The following is a 24379-nucleotide window of genomic DNA, read 5'->3' as shown; positions in this document are numbered from 1 at the left end:
AATAGCTATTGCTTCCTGCCAAAGAGGACAAAGCATCATGGAGAAATAGAAATGATCTCTCTTTGGAACCATGTTTTCATACTGAAGGCACTTGGATGCTATAGCATTAAGTAGATAGGCTTCAGTTGCAGCCACCCTCCCAGTCCCAACAATGGTAGCAAGCTAGAGGGAAGCTAGAGGTAACTGGCACTTTTTTGGTGCTGTCACACCTGACGTGCAGTGCTTTATTTTTACAAGCTTACAGTTGGACAGGGCTTGATTTTTGGGACGTGATGAATGCTCTGAACTCCCACTGACTTCCCTGTGACTGGCAGGATCTGGCCCTATGTAAATCCTAGAACCTCAGAAAAAATGTTGGCATGCAGACTTCTCCCATCCCCAATATTTCTAGTAACTGAGGTTCTTCAGTTTTTAGCCGAAAAATAAAATCTCATCTTTACCATAGAAGGTATTGATTGCCACAGAAATACTGAACAGTGAATGATTCAGACATAAATGCTTTTTAAAATATCTATAGTCTTCGTGGTACAATTAAAGGTCAACTTACAGAGCTGACAGGACATATGATAAAAGCAAATATTTATTAATTAGATTGAAATAGGCATAATGACCTTGTACTTTAAAAAGTGAGAGACTACTGTGATATTTCAGAAATTATCACTTAGAGAAGGTGTGGTTGAAGATACACTACAAGGTAGAGATTTTGAGTTATTATTTAATAATACTTGGGTAAAATGAAGCATTGAATCATGAATATATTGACTGTATAAATAAAATATACATAATCTGCCTTCACTCAGTATATGTATAAAGAGACATGTTAGGTTCAGGGTGTTTAACTTATCGTTGATAAATTTAATAGCTCTTCCTATTCAGCCTGTCCATTTAATAATGTAGTAAATATCATTTTCGTTACATCATAAAAACAAAAGTCCTTCCCTATTGAGTAAAGTACTTCAGCACATGCTTATCTTTAAGCTTAAATGGTTTGCTGAATTGGGGTCTCCATTTATTAGGATTATATCTGTGATACCTTTATAGTACTCAAATTACAAATGAAAAATTGTAAAGATGTAAAAAAACAGAAGACAATCAAGAGAAAGAAGGCTTTATAAAAACACCCCACCATGAAAGAACCCAGTCTATATGTCGTTATTGAAAAGATTTTCATATTCCCCTTAGATGCACAGTAACTGATCCTGCAAGCTGCTGATCGTCCTCAACTTTAATTGATTTAACTCACCCCCTTATAGGATTGGCCTGTACATCTGTTTTGTAATAGAGATTTAATGCAGTTCTCCACTTGACACCTGATTACCAAAATTGTGTCTCAGATATTTCTTCCATCTTTTTTCCTTCTGAAGAACCTGAGAGGTTCCTCTCTCACTTTAAGCAGTTCTACACCATTAGGCCAAATTCTGAATTCAGAAGTACTTAATTGACATTAATGGACCGTAGATTTACACTTGCATAATTTATGGAAGAATTTGGTTCACTGGCTTCAATTGAGTTGTTTAGGATTTACACTGGGGTGACAGGAGAATCGGGCCCAAGTCATTGGCAACTTTGAGGCCATATTCTTCATTGCCTTGTACTTTGTGTACTCATTCATACATCTGCAAAGTAAGTGCACAATAGATATAAAAGGCTGCTCCTGTTAGTGGAGCATTCCCATTTGATACTATTGCACTCAGTTTGCACAGGTATAAATAACTACACAAGTTGCAAGGCTGTGAAGAATCAAACCCTTTATTTACAGGGTTATAGGGGAGGTGACCCGTTGGTATATTTTGGATCAGGCTTGCTTTACAAATCCATCATGTGATTCTACCACTTTACTTTCCTTATGTAAAGTGAATGTCAAGGCAGTTCTTGTCAAATCCTTTTTCAACATTAAACCTACAACAGAATGCATCTGCTAAAGAAAATGGGTGTATGAGGAGTTGAAACAATATGGGAATCCCTACGAGCTAATGGAAGTGTATATTTTAAGTGGACTAGAGTTCCTAGAATAAGTAGACTCCCAGTGGAAAAGATCCTTGACAAGAAGGTAGATAGGTAAAATAGTATTTGAATTGTTCTTTCCATGAAATTTTTATGTGGTGTGTCTGTCTTAAACCAGTTATAGTTAATAGCATATATTGATGGAGTTGTGGGTCAGGAGGGGGAAAGAATGCCCTTTTTCCTTCCCTTTGTGCCAAGGCTATGCACTCAGGCTCTGTGCAGGAAGGGAGGGAAGGAAGTCAGAAACTGCCCCCCGGCTGTAGAGCAACAGTGGACAATGCATCCCAGCTCCAGGAACAGAAGCATCAGTTGGTGGATCGGCATAGTCTGACTAAAGTGGCCCCTACTTTGTCCTGACCCGAACATCCTCTGTTTGGTGGCAAATAGGGAACTTTGTCACAGAATGACCTGTATCATTCATGGACAGTAGCTCCACATTTCATGGGCTTCCTGAATTCTACCATCTCTGTGTAACCGCACGAGTTTTGTTAAATAGGATTCTCCACATACAGAGGAAAAGTCAGGACTTCCCCATAATACTGTTAATATGCATACAGCAACTTGGATTCTCAGATATGTTTACATTTTGAATTAAGACTATCCAAAATGCACAGGCCAGTTTTGACTTAAGGCTCAGAACAAGTGGCTGTGGAAAGTCTACTGGAAGATGATAGCTGTACAAAGTGGCTGCAGTCTCCCCATGACATTGTGACTGCTTTGGTCTGTGAAGGGGATGATGGTAGTTAGCAGGGGGAGCAAGTGTGGGCACAGCCATTATGAATCTAGCCCACCATAACTTAGTGGGTTTTATATATCACTGTTGCTTATTTTTTAGGAAGTAAGGGTTAGACAAATGGATGTGAACATTAGTGGACAACCCAAACAGTTGGAGAGAGAAGATTATAAATATTTATTAGTTGCTAAGAAAGTAAAAACGAAAGAAAGAAAACAAACTCTAAGAGAACATTGCAGTCTTTTGAAATCCAACAAACATTATTCTGGAAATTCAATTATGGTGTAGCTTTTGTAAATTCCACATCAGAACTGTGTGGAGTTAGGTCCATTGTGTATTTATGAATGTCTTCTAATCCTGACTATTTAGTTATTTAAAGCAATTCTTAACTTTTTAAGGATGACCATTGTTCAGTCATGAGAGAAACACTAAGTTTTTCCTGGGAAAATATGGTAATCTTATCTCAGTTTATGCGTTAAAAGAAAGTTATGTCCTTCTCAGTGCCAGCAGACTGGTGATGATAATACTTACTCACCATTGTAAAGTTCTGAGTTTCACATAGAATGTAAGGTTTGTGTTTGCATAATTACAGAAAACGTGCTCCTTTAGGTAAAACATAATCTGAGAGATAAGCCTAAGTATACAGTAGTTCATTTACAACTTAATAGGTTTGCAAAGAAAAAGGTCTCCCCCCAAAAAAACCAAACCCTGTTACTGCTAATTTTAGATAGTTTTCATTTTTAACTCTTAAACAAATGGTTTTATTTGTAAATTCTCAGAAAATTCATTCCGTACTCAGAGTGTATGCTATAATTTTGGGGAGGATATGCTGCATTTTTATACATATCAAAGACATTAAATTTTATGAGCAAAATTCAACTCAACCTTAACTATGAAGCTGGAACTGTTGCCTCCAAAACTGTTACATGTTAGAGATTAAATTAATCTAAAAAAGTAGTTATAAAAGGAATATATAATTCTGCTAAACATTTTAAAAACTATATATGTAGTGTTTTTCTTACTTTAAACAATATAAACAAGTCCTTATGAAGATATTTTAAACACTTAGTCATAATTTTTTGGTTTTGGATTATCCAATATGTTAATTGTAGTAATGTTCTATTGTGCTGCTGATTTCTTTTTGAAATAGTACATCAGTACTCCACACAAAATAAAAAGATAGTCGGCTGCTTTTGAGTTTTTATTGAAAGCAAGTGGTGTGCAGAATGGTAACAAGATTCTACTTATAATTTTTAAGGTGTCAGTTATGGAAGCCAACTAAATTTCATCTAAGGCGTGGTCTACACTTACCTGGAAATTCGGTGGCAATCGACTGCAGTACTTCCATTCTGTGCAGTGTCTTGAGGAGGTGGTTTTACTAGGTCAGCTCCCTGATCGATTGAGCGGGTCTTCACTGACTGCTCAATCGATCCAGAAAGATCGATCTGGTGGCAGCGACTTTGCCCCAGTCAGTGTAGAGATACCCTATGTAAAATCATTGTGAAGAGAGTGAAATCTTAAGTATTTTGTTTTGTATACACGAAGTAGGTTCATGTAAAGCATGCAAGATAAAATTCTAACGGTATATTTAGCAGAGCTGCTCAAATTCTTAGTCATAAATACTTGTCAAATTTTGTCAGTTTGCTGAATGTACATGAATTGAGAATTCATTTATTTTTTAAAGTATGTTCTCAAACTTTACAGATTGCAGGTAGGTCTGAATTCAAAAATGTCAGTAGTTTTGTTTGTCAGTTCTTGTTTCTAGTCTCTAAAGGATGAGTGTCGATCTTAAAAACAGGAGGCGGGTTTCAAGAAGCCATTGAAGATTTGACTCTGTCTGGGGGTTCCTGGGAGGAATGTGATGCAAGTTGCTTTCCAAACACATTATGATGCTTATATATATTTTTCATCTCCACTTCTTCCATCTTCTTTCTGATCAGATGTTAAACTCACAAAGAGAGTTCCAAGATGGTCATGCAAACATTTCTACCACAAATATACATCTGTACAAAGTTTTTTCTTTGGTTTTCTGTGGACACTTGTGCAAGTGAATTCTGTATACATGTATATTTATGGAAAATGAGGGTTGCTAATGCAGTCTAATGGAACTTTGATCAACATTAGTGTGAAAATTATTGAAAAAGAATTTGTGATGATTGTCCACCTCTAATGCTAGTGAGTTACATAATTCTGGCCCTGAGTAAAATATCAGCTCTTATTAGGTGTGAAATGTTCTTCTAATGTGTTAATATTTTCATTGTGTAACTTATGGAACTGCTCCAACTTCCATTAACTTTAATGGGCACAGTATCAGATCCACTAAATAATAGTCCATGGGTATACACTGTTTTCACTCAGATTTAGAAGTTACTGCCTATCATGCCATTATGGATGAAGATGTGTATATATGCATAACAATATATGTGAATTTATATACTGTATCAACTATATCATAAAAACCCATCTAAATTATTGCTAAAGAAAATCTATTTTAAAATGTCAAGGAATAAAAAAACTCCTGTATATTTTACACTGTTAAAAAGAAGTTAGAATTATAGTTATCTAGTCCATCTCTGGATTAGCCATCAGAGGACCACTGCAGAGCAAATATCCTCTCAAAACTTTTCTTCTTCATTCTGATCAAGAATATAACCATAAGGTGAGTTATATGGGGGGATGGGGGTAAGGACATGACATTAACTACATCTGTCCACTTTTTTACTTATTGTAAAGTTGATAATTTCTTGGACTATTATCCTTGTTGACATCATTCAATTGCTTTGTGTCGGAGTTGTGCTACTAACCCACAAAGTGAGGTAGTGTCTTCAGCTTGTGTTTACAACTCAAGAACTTCAGCAGCTTTGACTTATCCTGTGTCAATTCAGGTTCATAGATCTGGGCAGTGATCAGCTTCCCAAAATTTGGGTAGAGCTACTGGAAAGCCAAAAAATAAATTAAACCTATAAAAAGGAATTATAAATGAATTTGCCTGATTGGCTATAAACAACCATATATTTTGAGTGGATAATGCAGAGTTTGTCTTATTTTAAGTTTTATCTTCCAGAGGATGAAAGTGTGTCCTTATTTTCTCACTAGATAATAAAAGTTGATAGGATATTGGTGATGTGAAAAACCTTTCATTAATTGATCAGCCAGTTCATAGCCTACGTAACACAGTGCCATGGGGTGCTACTTTTATTTAAAAATAACTGTAATGAATTAAAAAATAAAAGAATCACTATACTGTACTCTGTAGTGTCAAATAGTGGAGTGTTGTGCAGTGCTGAGTGCCAAATGTGTGTGTGATATTGACTAAACCCTAGTTATGAAGTGAGTCTTCATATTACATTATGTCATAAAATTAGTTCATTTTGACTTATTTATACAGCATAACTTGCAAGTGGTTGAGAGAGTGAGAAGGGGCAAATGACTCTGTATTTAAATAGGCCCAGTAATATGAAACTGAACAGTTTGGACTGAAATGCTAAATCAACAATAATTGAGTTTGATTTACACTGGGCAGAGCAAAAACTGACAGAAATGCGAGAAAATAAAATATTGTTATTATTGAGACCTATGTGTTGTAGGGAAGCACAGAAAAGTTTGATCGTGAGATTCAGAACCCTTCCAGGTTCTCTCCTTGGCGCTGCCATCAGCTCACTTTGTGTTCTTTAGTAAGCAGCTAAACTGCATGATGCCTTAAACACAGCATCACTCCTGAAGAATTCATACTGCCAGGAAAATGGGGGTAGAAGGATATATGTAAGGGTGTAGACTTAGGCATATGTCTCCAGATCCACAAGGTAGAGGCTGGAATTCCTTGTGGATCCTTAGGATCTGTCCATATTTAGGATCTCCATCCCATCTGTGTGTGCCCTACCATAATTTAGTCAATATGTCTTAGTCAATGTCCTTTTGCTGTAGTGATCATACCCTACATTTCTTGGCTAATATCAGCACTATTCTTCTGTCTGGAGACTGACTAATATATAGAGTTGATATCCTAATACAGAAAATTCTTCTAAGTACTTTTTTGTCATGGCTCAGTTCCTTGCTCTCCTATTTATCTTCTCACCTCATTTATTCTTTTTGTGCACCAAGGGCCAACTTCTGCTCTCAAATGCATGCACTGAATTCTGAGGACAGACTCCTGTGATGCCACAAGAAGGCAATTAAGCTTGGACATTTTTTAAAATTAACTCCCTTCTCTGGATTTCATAGTGAATCATGTCTTTTTCTAATCTTTCATATTGTAAACTCTTTGGAACAGGACTGTCTTCTTTTCTTAGTCTGCTAGAGGTTGACCGAATGGCAATGGGTTCTGGTAAAAAAAAAAGGTTAAACACTTGATTTCAGTAAATTGTGTGCAGTGAATCTTGTAAAGAGTGAAGCTGTAGAAATAAAAATAGTTAGAGAAAAGATGGTTTGGAGCAAAATTTTCCTAAATTTTTCAGCTGACATAGTGCTGTGGTTCCGCATGCAAGGTTACTTCTGTCACACTTTTTAATGGGTCAGCTAAAAGTTGTGAGTAATTATAGCTGATCCCACATCTGTAGTTCTGTCAGTTTTTTAAGAGGGCTTACAAACAATTTTTGTTGACTATTCATTAACAGTAATTGTGGGCAAGAGAGGGTTGTGCTGGGATAATATCATCACATTAATAAGGGGCTAAAATAATGGTCTGTAGAACTCTCATCTTAGAATGGAATTTAAATTAGGTAAAAAAGCCTGGATAACTGTAGTGTGGTCCACACCAGAGAGAGTGAATCTCAATTTTCTCACTAGGCTCAGATGAAAAAAAGTGCTTTTGGCTACAGCTGGAACCCTGAGCATCCATGAGGAGCCCAAGATCTTCAACTGTCATGTTGCACTGCCTTAGATAGATGTTCCAATTATCAATCTTACCATCTCTTCTATCTTTCCCTCAATACTTCAACCTTGTCTCCACCTTGCCTGGAATGAGTTGCAGACAGCTAGCCCCCATCCAAACTCCACGCTTCTGGAACACTTTTTCCACGGTACCAAATGAATTATAAGTGATAGAAATATAGAGCTGAGTCTCCTCTGCATATTGAATGCATGTCCTCTAAAGATCCTTTCTAGTAATCTGATACACCTTGGTCAGGAGGGGTGAGGAATGAGATAGGGGGTCCTGTGGGGAAAAATAGTATGTGGTTATGTATTTAAAGACTGTAACATAATGCATACGTGTGGGAGGAGTTGGGAGTGAATTGTGGTTGCCCTTTTGATTTTGTAACCTTAATGTTCTTTTAACATAGGTTAGGGTTTGTGGAGTTTTTAATGGAATTTCCTACATAAAAAACCCACCTGAAAAAACAGAATGTCCATTATGTGGACCTTCGCATGAATCATCAGCAGGGTTAAACCTTTATATCAACCACACAGACCTGTCACTTGAGTTAACAACCTACTACTACTACCAGTTACCTTGTTATCCTCTCATCATCATAGCTTGTCATTCAAAAACCACAGCCAAGACCTGGTGTTGTCATTTATCTCAGATAATTATTTGAATACAGAATGTTGACAGGGAGCACTGCATCAGGCAGTGTGCAAGTATTTACCTTGGCCATCCACTTTCACAGGTCGTTTCTCAGCTTCTACTTTGTCATATTGTTACCAATCTTTCCATTCCAGCTTGATTTAAAGTATATCAGTGTTTTCATTAAGGTGAGTGCCTGGGAGCTCTTGAACCCTGGGTCCTGGCTTGACTCATGCTCCAGCCCTGAAGGGTCTTGGGACCCTGTGTCCAAGCCCTGGGGTAGCACAACTGCATTGTAGATGCAAGGCGGTTAAGCTTGAGCCTGATCTTAAGCACGAGCTTACTTTGCAATGTAGACATACACTCACAAACCTGTACTGGGATGTGCGTGCTGATCTTTTCAGCGGTTTATAGCTTGGCCAGATCTGGGTGGATTTTCACATGGATGTCAAAAGGCGCACCCGTGACAAATGTTTAGTCTCTGCTCCAAAGCCTGGAGGTGCTATATTTTCTCAATGAAATTGTTGTAAGAATTTTTTTCTGCATGAGAAAAATGTACTTTTCCCTAACTGTGTTCTTGGAAACAGCTGTTTTTGTTGAAATGTTCCAAAAACATTCAGCCCGAGGCAGGATGCAGCAGAGAAAATGTCAGTCCAAAACAGTAAAACTTTGGCAGAGTTATAACCAAGTGAATACAGGGTCTTATCTGGAAAGTGTTACGCACCTGTAAGTATAGTTGTCACTAACATTTCCTATAATTGCCTATTATTCCTATTCTTCTTTCCCTTGCTTCTCTCTACTTATCTATCTGATGAGTTACTCAGAGCAGGCATTTATTTTTGTCCTTAGCATTTGGAAAGTGCCTATTACATAATCATGCTGCTGTGAATACATAATTAATAACTGTAGTTCTGTTGAAATCAGTGATGTAAACCAGGAATAAATTTGATCTGTTCCATATGCAACTCTAAGCTTAGAACTAGGTAAAGTTATGTAGCTCTGTGAATTTGATTTTGACATTTAACATATAACTTTTTTATTACAGCAAACTGGTACTAGCCATGTCCAACGGCCATTTACTATCTTGCCAGTAAAGACAAAATCGAACAACATAAACTTTCATGTTCTCTTATTTGATCTGGAAAAACTTGTAGAACTTTTACTGTCATTTCAACTCAGTGGATTGAAATCATCAAATTCATTCTACAGTTATGACATTTTAAAAAGAGCCAAATCTGCAGCAGAGAAAAGAACACTAACGTTAAAAAGAAATAGAACTGCTGGCTCTCTTTTCCCAATGGATGGGCAAGTAAAAAATATTTGTGAAAGAAAGGTCCATAAGGATAATCGTGCAGTGAAATCTTTGGAAGAAAGTGGTGACATCAAAAGACAGAAAAAAGTGAAGAGTTCAAAAAAGATTAGACTGCAGCCATCAGGAAAAATCGATACTAACATCACCACAGACACAGCTAAACTGCTTTTGTCATGTCTCCTACCATGGGGTGTGGATAAAGAATTAGACAATCACTGTGTTAGATATTTAGATATTTTGAGACTTCAGTGTCCGGTTTCTTTTGGACTAGTGTCAAATGGAAATCACATATCACTAATGCTGCCAGGGTGGAATCATAATCACAGTGGTGCGGAGGAAGAACACATGCCAAATAACTTGTTTTCAAGAAAAGTGCTAGATTTGTCAAACAAGTACATCACTGCAGCCCAAGGACAAAGTGGAAGCAAATATGGGCTAGAAAATAATGCTGATGGCACACAAGGATCACAAATTGTACTTTACTTATTGAGCAGACTATCTTTAGTCAATAGGATAGTTAATATGCCTTTGGAATTCACCAACACAATTGACAGGTAAGAACTTTTTCTTTTCAGTTTTTGTCCTTAATAAAGGGAAAGATACGAAAAAAAAATCCAGACTTTTGTATTCTTAAATATAGACAGTTATGTAATGGAGCTCACAACAAACTTGTTCAGGCTTATTTCCATGGATATTCTTTTAAGTAGAGAGAGATTTTGGAGGAACTATGTGTTCGCTCAGAATGTGAGCTGAGTATTATCTCTGTTTAACAGAAGAGCAATCAGAGGCACAGAGATTTTGTCAAGGTCTGAGTCAGAGTTGGGAATACAACTAAAATCACCCAGCTCCAATTCCCAGGCCTTTAGCTCAAGATCAGTTCTTCTCCCCAGTACTGCAAGTGAAACTACTGGGTCCCTTCCTTCAAAATAAAAGCACAGCCTATTATATATATAGAGCAGACTTAGACTTTGTTGTTCTAACTTCCATTCCTCATAGCTGACATTACTCCTTCACCACACAATGCAGTGGCTTTGTGGCCAAAGCAAATAAAACATCAGAGACAGAAACTGCCTTGCTTAGTTCCCCTACCTAATGCAAAGAGACTAAAACCCAATAGTAAAGGCAGCTGCTGGGAGCTGATGCTGAATGCATCATCTGTCCCTATGTTTTGAGAACCTGTCCCAAATTCCATTTACGTTACTCAAAACAAATTTACTTAGCTGAATGCTTTTTCAGCATCAAGGGAAAAATAACATGTTCAACATTCTTTGACCAAGCCAAGTGGAGCACACTAATCAGGCAATAGATATCATCCATAGACTGTTGTTATCAGCAAACCTAGACTGTTCTCAGTTTAGGTGTTTTAGGGACAATTAACTCAGCATTGCTGATGCCATGTGGTGTTCCATTAATTTAAATGGAATAAATGGGTATAAAAAGTCAAAGATATTAGCATGACCCAGTCACTGTCTAACATTAGACAATATTAACAAGATTCGGGATTTAGTGTACAGAGACTTAGGTTTGCTTAATTCCATTGCAAACACCCTAAGAAATTCATGCCACAAATTGGAGATTTGTTGGTTAGAATACACAAGAGAAAAGGACATAAAGCAAGTCATAAGAAACTTTAAAGTTGAAATTGAATTTTCATATTAAAAAAACTTAACCATAACCTATTAAAGATCCTTTTAAAAGAGAGGCTATTAGTTAGTCTCTTATTTCATGGGACAACCTTTGTCAGTGGAAAGGAAAAGGTTATTTGTATTGCTCAGTGCTGAGATGCAAAGGATGGTCACTTTTTCTGCTTTTGACATAGACAGATACTAGGGGGAGAAGAGTAGAATAGTAAAGGTGGGAAAAGCAAGGCTTTTTGTTGATGTCCTCAGGATTCTGGGTAGTAGGTCAATCACAGGTGGATATTCTTGGTTGGCAGGTTGGCCAAGAGAGCATTTGCCCTGAGTGCTGGTTCATCTGGTCTGGGGCAACATCTGGCTGGTCTAGTATCTCTCCTTTACTGGTCTCAGGCTAGGCAGAGCTGGATGGGCCATCTCATCTCATCTTATTGTGCTGATGCCATGTGGTACAGTTGACCTCAGGATCAAATGGGAATGGCGGGGAGAGAGAGAGGATTGGAGGAAGAATGTGGTGGGAGCAGTGGGGAGGAGGGTTGGACAGAAGGGAAGAGGTGAGAGACCAGGATCTCATGTGGCTATGGCTGGAGTCTCTGCTGGTGTGGTAGTGATGGCCAAGTGTCCCTGCTGAGGTTTGAGCTTCACCATGATGCGGTGACTTTTGAGATCCACATGCAAAGGATGATGTTCCTGGAATGCAGTGGAGTGGAGACCTGATAGCCTTCAGCCTCCTCCAGGAGGAATTTTGATTAACACTGAATCTCTCAGTCACATCCCCTCCCTCTAAAGTCTCTTTAAGGGCCCTGAAAGAGGGGTGGGTGATGTGCAGAATAGTCCATCCTCTCATTATTTTGACCACCAATTGTCATGCTGGAAGTTAGGACTAAATTTGGGCCATTAACTTCCAGTCCTACACTTTTTGTTTACTGGTTTTAGCACAGTCCTTGAGTTATATCAGCAAATCTTTTTGTTTGGACTAATTCAGTCTGTCTGATTTTTTTTTTAACTGATTTTTAGAAATAATTATACATACCAGGCTGAGTTGGACTGCAGTTACTTTTTCCCATTAACATTGCAGGTGATTGGACTGTTTCACAAACTTCTGTCCACTTCCCCACATATAGACTCACTACAGTGGCTTAAAGGCAAGAAAGTTGTTCAAATATCATGATCCTGAAAAGGGCTGAGCATCTCCTGGGAGACACTGAGGACCTCTCAGGAGGTGAGTAGCACCTTGAATGATCAAGATCTGTGTATGTAAAGGTCCTTTTCAGGCAGAGTCACGTTGATTTATGGTCCAAATTCCACATGTGCCTCCATGCCAGGCATTGCAATTTACGTAATATCAAGACATTTCAACCATCCAGGCATGTTAATAATCCTTTGGTCCTGTTTCCAATCAGTGTCATTTACACTTGCCTAAAGAGGGTCTTAGATATGATTTCATGCAAAAAGCATAGTTTTGCAAGGACAGCTGCCCCATTTTTCTGCAGCAAAGGGCAGTTAGGGAAATTGGCCAGCTGTTGGAAACTCCAGGATAGTTACTGGGACATTGCAGTATTTTGTCCTTATATATCAGATTGACTGGTATTATACAGAATTTAAATGACCAGTTAATGGACCCAGATCTTACTTTCCTCCCTACTTATTTTTTTGCTATGTCACATTCAGTGGTGATCAAAATTCCACACAATTGTCCATGTGAAATGAACTATCCTAGGATCCTAGTCCCAGGGTGTTACTCTAAATGCCTTTACTTGCAATAGGAGTTTGGCTGCATTCCACACAGGGCTTTGCCTGTACCTGTATTCCATACTGTGCTCCCTTTTGGGAAAGAGAGAGTCTAGCTCATTGGTGCCCAACCTTATTACACATGAGGGCCACATAAACCTAAGGACAACCTTGTGTGGGCCAAACAGATTCTACATATTTTAATAAGATTTAAAGTCACCTGTATTGATTTATATTTTAAGTTCAGCTTGTTATATATGTATTTAGATAGGCTGTTTCTATGTACAGTATTGTCTTTTTACACACCTGTAATGAGGATAGAGTTTGCCAAGGGTCTATGCAGAACCAGTGCATTTCCTGGCTGCCTTGGCCACGTCATAGCCAGCCCTGCCCATTTTTCAGGCTGCACTCCTACTCCAGAATCTAGTTTTATAGCCTCTCTGTGAAGTGCAATACTTTCTCAAGCTCTACTCAATATATCTCATCAAAATCCTAATCAGCTCACTATAAGCAACAGTTACTGCAAAAAGGTTTCCATTTTTGCCAACAGCTAGATGATCCCACAGGTTCTGGATTAATTCAAGCCTTTCCTTCTTATGATGCTGATGATATCTTAGTAAGATTCCCCTCATTTCCACCATCTCTGTCCTAGCATAGTTTGAAATTGAACTTTGCCTCGTCATTGAACTCCAGGAACTGTTTCTAGACTTTAGACACTTCAGTCACAATGTCTGCCCCGCCACCCTTTTTTTTTCTATTCCCAATAAGAGAACATATGAGCAGAACAGGTTATGTTAAAGGATTTTGTTTTGCTTCCCTGCATCAATAAAACTACACGTGATGCCCTGTCACAGTCAAGAACCATTTTCATAAAGAATCAAAATTGTCTGGAGTGGAACTACCAGACAAGGTAACTGAGGCAAAATCGCTGAGGTCATTTAAAACAACAATTAGCTGTCATTATGAGAGGAATGAAGTACAGCCATAGGAATTAGCTCCAATCTTCTATTGATGTTTGTATTTTTTAAAGAAGTGCTTCCAAATCTCCAAGTCAGGCAAAGAAACAAAGGACACAGTACTCCTTCATCATGACAGTATTTTCTTTCTGTGTGAGTAAATGTAAGGGCTTTTCAATAATATTTGCTATCTTAAATTATTTTTCATAATTTAAGAACAGCAATTAAAGGGTCAGTCTGCTCATGTATTATGAAATGTAACCATTGTCATAGCAATGCAAGGCTGGAATAAAAATGCCACTCACTGATTCACAGTTTAAATGAATGGGTGCAGTGGGGCAGGCCTTCAGCTGGACTAAAGTGACATAGTTCTATTAATCTCAGTGAAGTTACACTGAGATTCTGGCCCAACTTTTATTAACTTATTTCATTAACGAGTAATACAGAAACAAAAGCATGTCTGTCTCTGTGCCCAGCAGTCAATCCCTTCATAGGAACTTATGAAGACCCTTGTTTCCTTCACTTCCTGACAATAATAGGCCCGGAATCAAATGGGACTCAAAGTATTCCCCGCAACTTTGGGATTCTTGCAAAGACTAAGAATGTGACAATGGGATGCAATAATCTGTGCTCAATGTCCCCTATCTCAACCCTCCCTACATAACCTATCCTCTTTCTCTGCCAGTTCTATGCTCAGGTTGGGATAAACTCTGGCCACAATACGAGTAATGAGCCATTCAGTAACGGACTCCTGCCCAATTAAAAGTTGCAGTGAAACTATATAAGTGCATCTGGCCCAGTTGGTCTAATTTAAACCACAAGCACACAACTATCCTGAAAATTAGCATGGTTAGCCCAGCTAAGCCGACCAGATGTTCAAGGGGAAAATAAGTAAAAATTCAATTCCGATTTGCCATGCCATTGAAAGGACCAGTCAGTGGGGTGGGAAAAAAGAGGACAGGAACAGATGGTCTGCCTGATGCAGACAAGATGCTTACATTACCTTTACTCCACTGGAGAAAAAGATGGGAAAGTGCTGAACCAGAAGGATTCAAACTCAACAACATCAAGATGGAAAAAAAGCCTACTGACAAAGTGCCACCCTGAGCAGGGTTCGTGTGGCAGCTCAACTTACCTCCACGGCATTTGGCCAGTGCTGTTAAAGCAGACTCGATTACTTAGATTGTAAACTCTTTGGGGACAGAGACCATCTTTTTTCTGTGTTTAAACAACATATAACACAATTGGACCCTGGCTCATCCCGGGGGCTCCTAGAAACTACTGCAGCACAAATAAATAATAAGAATATGAATGATTCATAGAACAAGAAGTCGTCCTGACTTTCTTCTAATGTGTGTATTATTTGTACGTTTCCACCTAATAGCTTGGATCAATATTTTTCAAGCTATAGTTTGTCTATGAACTGCTAGCTGCTTACTGACTTGTTATTTGTGTTGTATAGTTGGTTATCTAAGCCGTGTAATATCATTTTTTTCTCCCTGCTTGGTTGACTTGAAACCTTTTTAACTCGAGAGTAATGAATAGCGAATAACACGTTTCTGGTGCAGATTTTAGAGCAGTAGTCATCTGTGCTAAAATTCTTGGGATTCACAAACATTTTCACAAAAGTCTGCTGTCCAAAAACAGTAAGAAATTAAAAATAACACGAGCCAAGAAATCACCATGAACTAAGCTGAGTGCTTTTATTCACGGAAATATTTCTGTTTTTGTGACTCTGCTTCTTTGGAATTGGATCAGCTTTCTAACACAGAGGAATTTACAGTACAATATATCTGATTATAAAATGGGAAAGAATAACTAGAAGCTAGTTATAAGAATCTAGTTAAATAAGAATAACTCGAAGCTCTGCTTCTTATCTATATGCTCATAAAAGAGCAGGAAAAACTAGCAGATAAAAGATCTTCAAAGATTTTTTTCCTTCTGCTTTTTGAAATTTGTATCCATGTTAATCCCTTAAAGATACTATCAAGCAAAGGAGGCATCTAGAATTGTTCAGTAGTGGTAGGTTCCCTTTAGTTTTATGATTTACTGCTAGTTAAAATGAATGGGGGAAAACAAAGGAAAATACAGTCTTTTAATATGGTATGTATAATTAAAATATACATTCAAATATAAATTAAAATGAACAGTATCCTAAAAGTGAGCTCTAAAAGTCAAACTGCCTAGTGCACGAAAACTTATACTTAGTGCTAAAAGCAAAGTATTTGTGAAAGAAATCCTGAATACATCATTTTCATTGTATTTTGTCTGTGTAATAACAGGAGAATGTTGTTCATAGTAAGTTCTGTGGGCCAAATGCTGAAGTCATTACTCATTGACTTCAGTCAGAATATTGCATGAGTGAGGACTGAAGAATTTGATCCTGTATTAACATCACAGTGCATTCACCATTGTTCTAAAACTGAGTATTCTATGGGAATGTTCTCACCTGAATAGCTACATATCTTAGATAGGAATTAATTAAAGTTCTGTAATTGAAAATCTCCCTTTAATTCCATTGGTAAATGGCAAGTGTTGAAGTTAATGGGCATTACAAGGGCTTATCACCTTTCAGGATTTGTTCATGTGTATGTCTGTTTGTGTTCATGTGTGTGTTTGTGTGGGTGTGCGTGTTTTAAATAGTAGGTAAAGGGCCAAAATGTAGAAACACTACTGGGCATTGTGTTTCCTTTTGGGAATTGGGAGCAGTCCTTCTCCTGGTTGCAGACACCACACTTGATAGTAACAATTTGCAAGATCGGTCTTATATTAAAAGTAATAATAATAATAATTAATAAACACTGTGGCTGTTACAAGTCTATAGACTTGAATAAGTGCTAATGGTACATTTGTTAAAGTTTTTGTTAATATTATGTAGTGATTTAATGTTTGTTTAATTTTTAGTCCACAGAGATTAGAATCTGTACGTAACAAATGGAGAAGTTCAGAAACATTCAGCTCTTCGTTTTCCATTTTTTATGGTGAGTTACCAAATTGTAAATATAAAAGGATGCAGCAATGCTAACACACATACAGTATATTTGTTTTTATTTGTGTTATTTGTTTTATATGTTATGTTAGATAAAACACTTTATATAAGTTTAAACCTGAAATTCTGTTATTTTAATAGTTTTCTTATTGCCCTTTACATCCATTGGATTTTAATTTTTCAAATGTAGTAGTTAGATGAGTGTATACTTGAAGTGCTCTGTTCTTTTCTTATGTGATGATCACAAAAGCATGTAAACAACATGTTGACTATAAAGTGATACATACCGGAATCAAGAATACATTTTGCATGACAACAAAATATCCAATTGCATTTCCTAAGGCATTTTCTAGCCATGTGAAAAACAAGAGAGAATGTAACTAAAGAAACACTGACTCTTTTTTCCATCCAATTCTATCTCCCTCAGCACCATCACACACCCACCCAACAACCTACATACACCTTCAAGCAAACTATTGTCTTTGTATTACTGCAGTCATCTTGCTTTTTCAGTAATGCCCTTAGACTTTTGGCTTAGGGCAGAATAAAATAATCTCTGCACTTTAACATCCCTCAGGCAATAGTTTACCAATCTTGCCCTGCAAACCAGTCAATATTCGTTTGTTTTTACAACATCCAACCAACCAAAGAATTTTCAAGAGCAATATGAGGTAGCATACGGATGACTTATTTGTCAGGCTACATTGCCGAACAAACATAGTGTGGTTCTATTACATAGTAAATCCTGTGTAAATTTATAACACAAATTCCTTAGGGCCAAATCCTGACCCTTTTTTATGTGAGAGTCAGTGATACATGCAAATGAGCTCCTACACCTTGTCCACTACTAGTTTTCTATAGATCCTTCCTTCTCCATCTTCTGCTCAGGAATTATGGAGTTTATTTTACTCTTGAGACTTCAGTACCCCATGCAGATATGCCTGGAAGGGGAAAGAGAAAGGGCAGGAGATGACTGGGAAACATAGGATAGCATGATGGAGGACATAGGGATTTTTGCCTTTGGGTCAGAACCAGATTGCCCTGGGCTCTTCAGTCGGATGAGCCCTTCCCTCTGGTTAACACCGCTATTCTGGATCTGCAAACTAGAACCACTGGATCTGAGCAGTATAGACCTCACAGTCTTTCCAAGAGTAAATACCTGTTCCGCATCTGTGACATCAAGGAGACATTGCCTCCTTTCAGAATTGCAGGACTTGGTTCTTCTCTACCTTGCACCTTGTATCTGATTTAGATCTGTACAGAGTGGATAGGTGAACACAACCAAATCAGAATATTAGCATCTTACACTCACAAGTCTGGCCCAGAGGTGTTTGGCACAGGGCAAGAGTGAAGGACCAAGTTGGATATGCACCTCCTTCACCCCTTCTTCCCTCTTCTGGCAGAGCAGAGGGACTATAAAGGGGTCTGTTCTGCCCCTGAAGAAAGTTAGGACTGGCTCAGGGCAACTCTCATGTGTGCCAGCTGGTAATGACCCCAGAGGGTTATTGCACCAAACAGGATAACTGGAATGTAGCAGTACTCTGGCCACAATTCATTCCCTGCACCTGGGCTTTTGCAGAGTCAGTTATGCCAGCTCTTCACCAGCAAGGATTCCAGTGTGGGAATCCTGATCTGATTCACTAGGCTCAGATTAGAGAAGTGAATTATAATTTGAACCTTGTTTTAAATAATCAGTTATTCTTTAAACATATGGTAGATTGGATTGAGGCAGAACAAGAGAGAAAATGTTACTTGTCACCATGTCATCTTGATCTTATTTCTGTACAATAGGGCCAGATCTTTAGTCCTTATTCAAATAATACCCTCACTGAAGTGAATGGAAGCTTTGCCTGAGGAAGGGCAGAGTGTGAACTGATTAAGGACTTGGCCTATGTACAGACAACCAGAGGAAACTGTAAATGTTATAATTATTTTTCTATTAATAGTTTTCCCTGAAATTGCAACTTGTTTGTATTAACTCACCAACAGTGTCAAGTGAAATTTGCAGGAATTTCCCTTCTTTATTATAGTTTTAGCATTCCCTTAAATTACCTCATGGTGCCAGTCAGCAGCTATAGCCAAAATCAACCAATATTGAGTTTGATGATCAATGCAACAAAGTTAGCAAAATGATAGAAGAAAAACAAGGAAAAGATCAAAAGCAAAATTCACCTGACCACTGTCAATGAGAAAACATTGAAAACACAATTGAAAATTTGGAAAAAAAAAAAAAAAAAAGGAGTTTTACTGTGATATTCTCATTTTTGGTTCTCTATCATTTTTTGGCATTTAAATTTTTTTCTGTCAAATCACTTAATAAAATATCATTTTATGTAGCCTCTTGTGCCTGTTTCTTTCATGCTGTAAAACTGTATTGCATGTTCTTTCTTTCTTTTTTTCATATATATGACTGTGTAAATTCATTTGCTTTTGTCAATCAGTCTTTTATATATTCTATAAGTACTTCCACAATACAAATGCAATTGTATTTACATAGCCATCAACTGAAGAGCATAGTGTACCAATTCAGATTGCACTAATTCACACGACAAGCTTTGCAGTGTGCTCCACAAAGCATTTGCATAATTCTGCAAATCCCACAAACTGCACTGCAGCAATCCACCTTTTTTTTTTTAATGTGGATAATGTATTATTTTATCAGGATACTTTAGGTCTCCAACAGTGTTTTAATACTACCATATACAATTCAGGGCTGTAATCAAGGACATTTACTCAGCATTAATATTCAGGGATTTTCATGTTACTGTACTTCAAAGGTTGATATAAACCACTTCCTCCAAACAACAGATATATTTAGCAGTAAAGCTTATTAGCCAAATATCGGGATGATTGATGCTGATGGATGGCATTGGCCTGTTAAAATTCAAATGAAGAAGAAGTGAATTAAGCAAGTCCTGCCAATTCTTGAGTATGCATTTGCTCTGAAAATCATCTTAGAAGTCAGATGCAAAATTTAGATTAGCCTGAAGTTATTTGTGTAGCAGATATTTTACAAAGGATGGATTATTATTTTTTTATACATATATTGTTCTTGAATATTTCAGCACCGTAAGGAGTAAGTTTATCCATTTGCCTCCTTCATTTTTGCTGAAATCTTTATCCGTAACTTTATTTTTAGCCTTGATTAATGCAGCATTGCCCTTCCCTTCCCTACAGGTGTTGTCACCTGCTTTTTCTTATGTGGAAAGAAATGTTACCAAAACCTCCAACAAACTCATTTTAGGAGCCGCTTTAAAACAATCCCCTTTGTCCTTAGTAAAACCTAGCAGCTGGAATGGCCTTATTGTTGTATCTCTTCCCCTTACGGACTCATCATCTCATTTAAAATATAATCAGAAAATATCCCCTTTCTCCTTTGCCTATTTTCCTTTATTTTAACTTTGTTTGTATTAATTTTTTAGACTTAATACACATTAAGCACTTGTCTACATATTTCTAGGTCAAACATAAAATCTGGTTTCTATAAAATGCAATACCCATGATTAGAATAAATCAGTAATTCACCTCTGCTGCTACCGGAGGTCAGACAATCTGATATCAGCTTGAATATAGGAGAGAACTGGTCTGTTAGTTCCTATAGCAGGATTACATCTCCATTTATACCAAAGAATACAATATGAAATAAGCATAAAATTTATGTAAGGAAGAAAATCCCACCTTTGAATTACAGCATGATTTTGATTTTTTTTTTCCATAACAACACTGAAGATCATAGTCAGCTTGTAACAATACAGAGCCAGATCCTCAGCTAGTATTGTCTTAGCTCCAATTGAATCAATGGAATGATGTCAGCTTGCATATGGTGAGGATCTGTCCCATTATACTGATTAAATAAACTGTTGTTACATATTTCATATATGTATTTGTATTCATGTATATTTGATTTGAGTGCAGATTTCAAAAACTATAAACAATAATTAGACCACCCCACATTGTATGTATACTCCACTGCAGAGTCTTTGGTCAAATGTTATTGCATTTAATGAAATTCACTACATGCAGGAGGCAGGAACTTCTACATAGTTAAAAATTGAGGCTTGCTTTAATATTGTAAGCCAGCTTTTCCCTTCATCTTAAAAGACTCAGAGAAAGGACATTTACACTTCACTTACTAAATATGTGACAGCTGTGACGACAGGTCAGTTCTTTGCTGGAATTTGCATTGACTGTAACAAACTTCTTTTTGAAATATGGAACTTTATTAAAAATAACGAGAGTTCTGTGGCTACCCCTCTGGAACTATTCTATTAAAAAATAGTTAATCATATTTTGAATACTCTCCTAATACTTTTTGCCTTGTCTTAGCTTAAATATGGCTTATCCTAGAAACATCAGGTGAGACTTATTTGAAAAATCTTGGGAAAATCTAGTCCATAGTATCAATTTTGAAATGGGGAAGACTCTTTTGGGCTTTGGCAAACTGACTGAAAAAGAATAAAATGACTAAAAAAAAAATGTTTGCACAAACCTCTGGCAAAAAGAAGCCATCAAGTTTCACAGAGCTCTATGAGCACCATGAACTAACCCTTTATAAATAAAACGTACCCATTTGATTTAGGGTTAGGAGACATTTATGAATAACTCTAATATAATTATATGGTATGTGATATACATGTCTCACACTGATATTTCTGTGCATAAAACGAAAACAAATGACAAATGATTCTGTTTCAGATATGTCGCTGAACATTATAAAATTGAAAAATATACATGAAATTTCAACTGGTCTTGTAGTATGTTATTTATATGTATTTTACTGTGAGCTCATAAAGAACATTATGTATATTTTCAGATAAAAGTGGATGCCATTTCCCTGATCCTGAGAATGGTTCACTGGTGAAACTCATTTCTTCTTGGCGAGACCAGTCCATAAAGGTAGGAAATAGTGCATGCTGACTGTAATAATGTCATTTTTTAAAGTGTTGTTTGCTGCTATTTAGTGTGAAAGTTAATATCATGATGTAAAATGATAAATGTAGGCTTTGGGGAAATTATTACATACATTTGCCATTCAAATGTTCTGTGGAGCAAGAATTTTCATATTAAACTGCAGTATGTTATTATGAAATTATTTTGGTTTTTAGAGTATGTGGTTGGAGATGGCAAAGTCAGTGTCATCATAGTGCCTAATCCAGGTGACACTGAGAAACAGGAATCATTTTAAAATGCAGTGCGCTTGTATGTTTGATCTGGTGAACATTTGACAAAAAGGATACAAGTTCCATCCAATAAGCTTTAAAAGTTTTAAGTTACATTAGAAATAAAGCTGTTTTATATTCCTAAGGAAGCAAGGGAAGTTCAATGCGGTGTACATGACTTGATCATTTTTCATATGTGCTGTAGAAGAAGTGGGTATGGCCTTCCTAAAAGGTTGTGTGGTCAGGGCTGCATACCTTACTCAGTATGATCCTCTCTAAGGGAAGGCTAAAATAAGGAGCAAGTTCCAGCTTCTCCGGGCAGCTTTAACTTGCACCTTTGCCAATGCAGATCGTGGTGCCATGGCAGGTAGGTTATGGCTCTGTGGGGGACTTTAGGTAACTGTGGGATGTCCAAGTGATTAATGTAGTATAAGACTCATTTGTCACATCCGTCAGAGGGTAGATAGCCCTCTGAAGGGGTCAAGGGCTCAGCCTACCTTTGGCAGGCTTCACATGGGGAAATGAGGCAACTTAGGATCACCTGGGACTAATTATTTAATTGAGTATCTGGAAGGCAGATAATTAGGCAGGGAAGCACCTGGACATGATAAAAGGCACCTACTCCCAGGGGGCTAGAGCTAGAGAATAGAAATTCCTGGGAAGAGGAACTGTCCCTAGAATATAGAAAGAGGGAGTACCTAAAGGGAGGCCTTCTTGGGGTGACCTGGTGAGGGGAGTCAACAGGAAAGAAAACCAAGGAAAAATACTCTTAGGTGGCAGAGACTCCAAAGTGGACTAGCTATGAATGCCAAGCCCCAGTGAAGCCCGGTCTCTATGGAAGGAGTTCACCAGATAGCAGCAGAAACCCCAGATCAGGATAATTATGTGCTTTTCCAAGGAAGAGTTGTTGTGGTTTGAACTTTGTGGGGACCTTAATCCAAGAGGAGAAACCCTTCCTCAGCTGATGACAAGAGGCCCTGGCTCCGGAAGATGGTTTCAAGCCAAGAGGGTCTCTCTGGTAAGGGGCCTGGATATAAGTGGGGTTGATAGACTAAAGTTAACTCAGCCCCTTTCTCTTTGATTATAGATGCTGGGGTGGCAGCTTAATTGTACAATGTTCCATCTTTGGGTTAAATAAACTAGATCCCTGAAGGGGCATCCTAGAGAATACACTTATAAAATTTGCTAATGGGAGGAGTTGCAAGCCCTTTGGAGGACAGTAATGGAATTCAAACTGATCTTGACAAACTGGAGAAATGATTGGGATTAAATTCAATGAGGACAAATGCAAAGCACTACATTTAGGAAGGAATAATCAATTGCACAGATTTAAAATGGGAAATGAGTGCATAGGAAAGAATACTTCAGAAAAGGGTCAGGGGGTTATAGTGGATCCCAAAGCAAATATGAGCCAACAATGGAACACTGTTGCAAAAAAAGCAAACCTCATTCTGGGGTGTATAAGCAGGAGTATTGTAAGCAAGACATGAGAAGTAATTCTTCCATTCTACTCAGCACTAGAAAGGGCTCAACTGGAGTATTATGTTCAGTCCGGGCCCCACACTTTCAAAAAGATGTGGACAAATTGGCAAAAGTCCAGAGGCGGGCAACAGAAATGATTAAGGAGTAAAAAACATGACTTACAAGGAAAGATTGAAAAAACTGGGTTTGTCTGGTCTGGAGAAGAGAAGATTGAAGGGAGACATAAGTCTTCAAGTACACAAAAGGTAGTTATAAAAAGGAGATTGATAAATTGTTCTCCTTAACCACTGAGGACAGGAAAAGAGGTAATGGGCTTAAATTGCAGTAAGGGAAATTTAGGTTAGACATTAGGAAAAACTAATTAACTGTAAGAGTAGTTAAATGCTGGAACAAATGTGTGGCGTTTCCATCACTGGCGTTTTTTAAGAACAGGTTAGGCAAACACCTGTCAGGGATGGTCTACATCTGTGATACTCAGACTGCTGCTCATGAGCTGCAAGTGGCTCTTCAGTGTGTCTCCTGCGGCTCGTTGCAGCACATCATATTAAAATACTGTGTAATTTAATTATTAACCAATCTAAGTTACTAACCAGTCGGGATGCTTTTACTATGTTATTAACCGATTAAATTATCAACCTGCACTAAGTAATTCACTTATTTGCTGTGAGAATTATATAATATAAAAACTAAGTATTTCCCCTGACATACTGTTTAAATATCAATAGTGCTATAGTAAATGAAACAATGAATTCACAGTACTGTGGTTTTTCTGGTAATGTTGATCGCTTATTTGGCTCCTGAACCACTGAGATCTGAATATCACTGCTCTAGATAATTCTTAGTCCTTGTGTCAGTGCAGGGGACTGGACTAGGTGA

General features: G+C 37.6%; 1 protein-coding gene across 1 annotated transcript in view; it reads left to right on the top strand.

Annotated features, from left to right (window-relative positions):
• Window positions 1–24379, top strand: part of WDR72 (WD repeat domain 72) — a 117109-nt gene that overhangs the window by 58868 nt on the left and 33862 nt on the right. The window contains exons 15-18 of the mRNA XM_067556131.1: window positions 8513–8546; window positions 9286–10106; window positions 16778–16854; window positions 21676–21758. Of these exons, the coding sequence (XP_067412232.1) occupies window positions 8513–8546; window positions 9286–10106; window positions 16778–16854; window positions 21676–21758 (1015 nt within the window). The remainder of the gene's footprint in view (window positions 1–8512; window positions 8547–9285; window positions 10107–16777; window positions 16855–21675; window positions 21759–24379) is intronic.

This window comes from Emydura macquarii, unplaced genomic scaffold, assembly GCF_026122565.2.
Source record: "Emydura macquarii macquarii isolate MOO-44397 ecotype Brisbane River unplaced genomic scaffold, CSIRO-AGI_Emac_v2 contig_1644, whole genome shotgun sequence".
In the NCBI taxonomy this organism is placed as follows: Eukaryota; Metazoa; Chordata; order Testudines; family Chelidae; genus Emydura; species Emydura macquarii.
Note: the sequence above shows the minus strand (reverse complement) of the source record. Positions and strands in the feature narration are given on the sequence as shown.